This window comes from Ylistrum balloti, unplaced genomic scaffold (assembly GCF_031769215.1).
Source record: "Ylistrum balloti isolate Yb309-2 unplaced genomic scaffold, AGI_CSIRO_Ybal_v1 Utg371064, whole genome shotgun sequence".
Lineage (NCBI taxonomy): Eukaryota > Metazoa > Mollusca > Bivalvia > Pectinida > Pectinidae > Ylistrum > Ylistrum balloti.
This window is the reverse complement of record NW_026782588.1, coordinates 413,779-420,992: the sequence shown is the minus strand read 5'-3', so window position 1 is coordinate 420,992 and position 7,214 is coordinate 413,779. Positions and strand designations below refer to the sequence as shown.

General features: G+C 31.6%; 1 protein-coding gene across 2 annotated transcripts; it reads right to left on the bottom strand.

The window, feature by feature from the left end:
• Positions 1-574: 574 nt before the first annotated feature.
• LOC132560461 (galactoside alpha-(1,2)-fucosyltransferase 2-like) lies at positions 575-6,741 on the bottom strand. 2 transcript variants are annotated; one of them, XM_060225125.1, is made up of 3 exons: positions 6,655-6,741; positions 5,127-5,163; positions 575-2,827 (listed from the first exon to the last, which is right to left on the bottom strand). In XM_060225125.1, the coding sequence occupies exons 2-3, from the start codon at positions 5,134-5,136 to the stop codon at positions 1,647-1,649; spliced, it is 1,191 nt and encodes a 396-aa protein (XP_060081108.1). In that variant the 5' UTR covers positions 5,137-5,163; positions 6,655-6,741; the 3' UTR covers positions 575-1,646. The 2 variants fall into 2 exon arrangements, with proteins under 2 accessions (XP_060081108.1, XP_060081107.1); XM_060225124.1 differs by lacking the exon at positions 5,127-5,163 and having other exon boundaries at positions 6,655-6,691.
• Positions 6,742-7,214: the final 473 nt, after the last annotated feature.

Sequence of the window (7,214 nt, the reverse complement as noted above, 5' to 3'; positions counted from 1 at the left end):
ACTGATGATACAACCAAACTGCAGAAAAAATAGGCTTCTATAAGTTAAATGTTGGAATGTATTGATCAAACATCAAGTTTCAAGCCGTCACGTTGGATGATTTGAAAATATATATGAACCCATCTTTCAGTCTCCATCTTAAACATGGATAAAAGGGAAAGATAATTAGACAAAGAATGCTTATGAATATCTTAGAAACTATACTACATATCAGGTATAAAAAAACAGACATAATTATCCTCACTGTAAACTTGTAGAAATACAATTCAATACATAGTAACATGAGATTCCCTTCAGCCAATTTCCCCACTTGTAATTTCTGCAGTCACCATCACTATATAAAATATCTCCCACAAAGCAAGCCTTACATTTCAATTATATTTTTCTATCAAAAATATCTCCTACAAAGCAAGCCTTACATTTCAATTATATTTTTCTATCAAAAATATCTCCTACAAAGCAAGCCTTACATTTCAATTATAAGAATTTCCTTTGATCATTAACTTAACACTAATTTTTACAATACGAAATTAATGTAATATGTAACAAATATTTTAAAGAAAAAAATCTTACGCAAAATAAAATTTCAAAATAGCAAATATTGGTAGTTGCTGCTCTAGAAATTTCTTCAATCTTAATTCTGACTGTAACCTGTATACAAACTAATAAATATAGTTTGGAATATTTCAAAATTATTGTAAACTTACATCATGGACAACAGTTCTACTTTATGGTATACCCATACAATTTTAAATACTGATTAATATATTAAAATATGTGTTCTTTATCTCCTATCTGTGACACACCAAACACTTTTTTTCCCTTCAATTTTCAGACCTCCTTAAATTGCAAATATTCACAAAAAAATGAAATTGAAATATAAATATATTTTTAAAAAGTTAAAAATCTGGAATGTCTATCAGCAGTCTGGAATGGAATTTTAGTGGAAGAATTTAGTTTTCAACCCAGTGTAAACTTGCAGATATAAATGTTGATAGCATTGATTCATAAATATATCATTACATGTTGACATGTATACTGCAATAGAAAATATACATTATATGAACATGCATGTACAGATAATTTTATACAATATTTTGGCAAGTAGTTTTTAAAAAATATCTGGGAGTTGAGAAGATTTTTGAAATTTGGGTTAATTTGACCCTTTTTGTCCCCACCCTTCAGACTCCTCGGGTCCCTGTGGGGTGGGGACTGTATAATTCACTACTTTGGTTCATATCATGCCAGGAAAGGTTTCTGCAAAATTTCATTAAAATTGGTTCAGTTCTTGTTTCATGCAGTTAATCATACTACCATATTTGTCCTACAATAATCCAGGACTAGATTTAACAAAGTTCAGTTGAGGCATAACTGAAAACTCACATCTCTTCTTTATTTATCTGCAGTAAACCCAGGAGGCTGATACCGTCATGATATTAAAGTTATTTCTGTACTGATCAATAAAGTCATTCTAATTTAGAAATGGCGATACTTTGTCACATAAAAAAACACTGGATTTCTGTAAACACAGGGACTAGAAACTGGTATATTGATTGACACAACTGCTCTTCAGTGTCTAATTTCTACAGGCCAATGTGTCTGACCCCTGTGATACTAGGTGTAGAGAAAGTTTGGTGATTAATACATTACGACAGACCAATCCAATGAGGAGGTCTATAGTCCTCTAATACAATCTGTTTTGCAAGCTCAGATCCAGGACGGGGATAGCCTGTGTAGTAAACAGTTTTGCCGTTGATCAGCCATGCTGTCCACCAGCCAAAGCTGCCGACAGTCATAAGCATATGACTACATTGTGTCATCACTGCGAAGTCAAGTTCACGGGTGTTACCAGGGTTCATGAAAACCAAATCATTTCCGTGCATGTTTTCTTTACACCAGTTTAAGTCATCTGAGGCAATCACAAATATGCAGTTAGTGAAATTAGCTCTAAACAAGTTCAATCCTTTTTCTAGATATTCGGGGCCTGGGGACACATAACCATACCTACTAAAACCTTTATTATGAATAAAATCACCCCTGCGCACATGGACTGCAATATATGTCACAGGACCATTTTTGTTTTTAGATTTTTGGTCAACAAGTTCAGAAAATACAGAAGCTGCTCTTTTTTGTATGTCATCTTTAAATTGGAATTGTTGACGCAGTAGTGCATCATGCTCTTGAAAGTACTTGAAACTTTGAAAGTAACCATCCAGCTTTGTATTTGTTTCTGATCCGAGTTTCATTGCTTCTGGTTCAAATGCACATCCAATTTTCTCTTTGAAAACTCGGCCATATCTCACATTGTTACTCTCTGTGGACAGGGATGTTATTTTGAAAATTCTCCGCAACTCACTATTTTCAGAAATCACTGGGATCAGGTTGTTTTTATTAGCTATTCCGAATAAGGATGCATACTGGAAAAGCAGATTTCCCAGTCTTCCTTTGAAATGAATGGTAATATAATGTTTTGGTGGGGCACGTTTTGTTTCTAAAGTAAAACCAACCTTTTTGGTTATATTCTGACTAACTTTAGGCATGAGCTGTTCTTCAATCAACACATTTTCTTTGCGTGTATAGGTATTCGTTAATTTGGATTCCATTTCACCCCTTTTGAGAGGGGGTATGTCATGACTGCTTTTCTTCTCAAAATTTCTTTCACCAGAGAAGAACTTTGACATGATACCATGTGTGGAGCCATAGGTGTCGATGACAGATATTCCACTACTGTGGTCAGTTTTGCTGCCGATGTTTGACAGGTGAATGATGATGACAGTGACTACTGCCAGGAGCCCAAGAATCCAGCACTTTGTGCTGGTTAAAAGTCCTGTAATGATACAAATTCATAAAGATTTATTTTGTATTTAGCATAAATAGAGGCCAAATAGGCCTGAAATAAATCGGTCAACTACACTACATCTTACATAAAAGACATTGGTTTGTTCATAAAGACATTTTCTGCAAACTTGAAAATATATCCTTTATACATGCATTACACAAATGTGATTACTCTGGACATACTGCTTGTTGAAAATAGTAAAATCATGTGACCTTGGGAAGTAAGTCAAGGTCAAATGCAATCATTTTAATAAAGTTGGTAGCCCTTCATTCCATCATGCTATAGACCCAATATCAGCAGCCTTGGCCTTTTGATTATTGAGAAGAAGTCCTTTAAGGGTTTTAACTTATTTGACCAGTGTGACCTTGAAAGCAGGTCATGGAATGCTTCATCATAATCACTGCAGTACTTGTATCACATCAAATATGGCTGATATATGTATATAATACACTGCCACTACAAACATGCAACTTTGTGAGATAAAATAAATACACATGCTATTAAAACAATGATTCAATACGTTACTAAAATGCATGCAAATGTTGTTGCAAATATGTAAAGTATGAATGTATTATATATACATATATATTAACATGTATCTAAATACAACAGAAAGTAAAAATAAAATTAATTCCACAAGAAATCAAACCACACCAAGAAATTGTTGTCTTTCCTGTAATCAATCAAATTTCATGAGCTGTTGAAAAGATTTATAAATTACCGAACTTTTTCATAAATTCATGAGTGTAAAGAGTTAGTGAAAATTATTAGCATTCAAATAAAACTGAATTAATACAATGATCAATAAAACTCAGACATTCTGGTCCAACTCTTTGATGAAACTCTACATGATACAAAGCTGAAATACCAGGGACATTTCACCATATTTCCAAGTTAAAAATTACACACAATACACTCACACTCGTAATCAAGCTGTCTACGGACTGATACTTCAGTATAATCTCTTTATATAGACTTTAAAGTAATATAATTCAAGTCTTCAATATGATTTTAAAAGTCTCTATAGGATACTTGATAAAGATTCCTTTGTATGAGATATATAGACATGAGCAACACCTGCCACATATCTAGACTTTTGATCATATTGAAGGCTTGAATTGTATGGCTTTAAAAGTCTATACAACTAGGTAACTTTGAAGTATTGGTCATCCTCCATAATGTAAAGCATCTAAAGCAGAACACATGTTACACCTGGATTTACCTTAAGTAACAGTGAAATCTTGTACAATTTAGATTCTCCAAATCAGCATTTTCAAGTTCAAGAACAAAATATTTTATGAACTATTATCACTTATAATCTAATACAAAGTATAAACACTGAATACTAAATAATATAATATATAAATAATATCCAACAATAAGCCCATGTCTAGTAATAAGCCCATCTAATGATATATATCTACTGATGTGCCATAGAATTACTTACGGATGTTAAATCATTTGTTCTTAAATAAATTTATCCCTGACTTTGTGTCAGAAGTTTTATGTTGACACTGTGTGCATAATGATCATACCGATAGATGTAAATTTACTAAACATGTATCCTGTTATAAGTTCTGGCACCAACACATTAACTGTACCTACACCAAAAAATCAGTGGTGCTCATCACAAGAAGTGAAAAGGTCAATGAAGTAAGATTTGTTTGTAATTTTCTATGACAGCAGACTTTTATCTAAATTTCATCAGGACTCAATCTTTTAATTTCACTGTTGACAGGATTAAATAAATATGAAATTTAGTCTCAATGTAGATACACATGTCTGGGGATATTGTTTGATAAACATTGTAGTTAAAAATCATGCAAATTAAATTTTCACACATAAGGGCTATTCCAGTGAAAAAATTTACATACAAATAAATCTTTCAGCTTCAGAAATTGGCATCATCATTAGAGGTGATTAAATTCAAAAAGCTATGTGTAAGAAACTGAATTTTCTCCAACACCCAATAAATGTGTGTAGTGCTAGCAACTGTAAGATGGATATATCAATGGGCAAGCTCAAAAGATATATGATACTAGTTAGTAAATCAGTAATTATTATACAATATTTTCTGGTGGGTCCAAAGCACAACTTTAAAAATTTTGATGAGTTCAGATACAAAGAGATAAAGTGGTTCTCAAAATCTGATTCAAGTCTCACAGAAAAAGCAAGAAGCCCGGACTTCAATATTTGAGTCCCAAAAATCAACAGTAACAGTATGATATACCATATGCAGAGAAAGTCTGCCAACTACACACATTTCCAATACAGCATTTATGATTACCTCGTCTCATCCTTGCTTTGTTAAGATGCTATTCTTACTGTGAAGAAGAAAATCAGAAGCCAAATGAAATTAAAAAGTAAACAAAACAGAAATCTTTAGATCTCTTGTCAACATTTCATTGTAATTGGTTTAAACAATATTTTATTTTCATATTTTCATTAAACAACATACACATACACAAATTATAAAATTGAAAATGGATCTGGCAACAAGATTATAAATCTTATATTAAGCCATCTTCAATGTAATTAAACAAACTGTCATTATTTTGTATGAGTCCACATGCATCATCCAATATTATCACTAACGTCAATACAATATAAACATTTATCTAGACATACATATATCAAAGTATAGTTGCTCAGAAGACAAAGAAGAAAGAGGATCCATGGGGGTCCATCGTGCCCACCATTAATAACTTTTATTGACTCTACGGTAGAAATATCTTATTTATACTGCCATTAAAACAAAAATGATAAATTACTCAACTAGTTTGTATAGCAAACTAAAGAAGATTAAAACTATTGCAATTTCTTGAAAATCATAATGTAATTAATTTGTGAATCAGAATTGAAAAAAGGCTTTGAATCCTCAAAATAAGAGAGGGTCAAGGGAGGGCCCAATTTTATATAATGCTTAAATATGTTATTTTCAATTTACATAAACAATTAGACAAGTTATTCAAAAGCATTTCTTTTGTGGAAATTGTTCTAAATTTCAATTTCAAAACAAAAAATTTAAATTTCAAGATTTCTGAAAAGATACAATACTGCAAACATGTCAAATTAGAGGATTTTTATAGATTTTCAATAACTTCTGAACAAAGTTATTGATGAAAGCATTGTATTCTATTATTCTGTCATCAGTATTAAATACTTTAATTTTAAAATGTGCTTGATTCAACTGAATTTGAAATACTTGTCTAAAAAGTGTCAAGGTTCCTTTGTATTAATGGTTAATGATTTGGTGTTTAATATAACAATTAGATTAATTTTAAAATTAATGTTTTTGCAGGGATGCGATTTTCAACATTAACTTTTGCAATATACTATTAAAAGTCGCATTAAGTTCTGGCTACTGAGAAACTTGATGTAACGGTTGCCACCATAGTAACTGTACTATCGTAACATGATTTATGTACACATGTAGGCTCTATAGGCCAGAAGCACTGGACCTATTTCCAGTAGTTTCCTACACGCAAATGAATTATATTTTTGCAGTTGTATGATGATTCATTAATCCTCTATACACTGTAATATAAGGCCTCTCCACTTTGAAAACATCGGTTGTTTTCAATTAAACTACGTTCCACTTCATATAATTTAGACATTTTGTTCTGTTGTTTTGGGTCGCCGGCACCATTGATTGGACTTGTTGACATGGCTGCAGTTCACTCAAGTGTAACTGTGCTTATTCCTTTTATAAGCTGTCATCTTTCTAGCTGTTATTTATTCGACTTGTAAATACTTGTGCAAACAATAAGAGCTTAATTGATCATCTAACATGTAATCAAAACAGAACTACATACCTTTGAAATTCTTACTACACATTTTCAGACGAAAAAAACATTACGTTCTTTTTGTCAGAATACTTCCTCCTGACGTTGATCAAAGCGTCTGGTGCGCTTGATGTAAATACTAAATTTAGATTTGGATGTGGAGTATTCCGGAAAATTAATCTAAAAACCCGTGAAAATAAAAAAGAAATACTAGATTAAACAACTTTATAAAATGCATGATTTTTCAATAGATAAAAATAACCACAAACCAGACATACAAAAATGAACTAAAAGATATGCAAATGTGTCAGTAATTATCATTTGTTCATATCACTATTGAGAGTGTGAAATTCCGCTTTAATAGTTCAGCACTGAATTAAATCACTCTCCCATTGTAAGTTATAACTTTGGATAGTATAAATAGAAGTATTTTTTTTCGGTTTTTGGTACAATATAAATGTGCAATGGTTGAATTATTCCGTTATTTATATTACCTATATTTTTGATAATAGAAGTTTGATTTTTTTTAATCATTTTTTAACAGTTGCTATTTAAGATGGACTACCGGTGCGCGGGAACCATTTCTACGT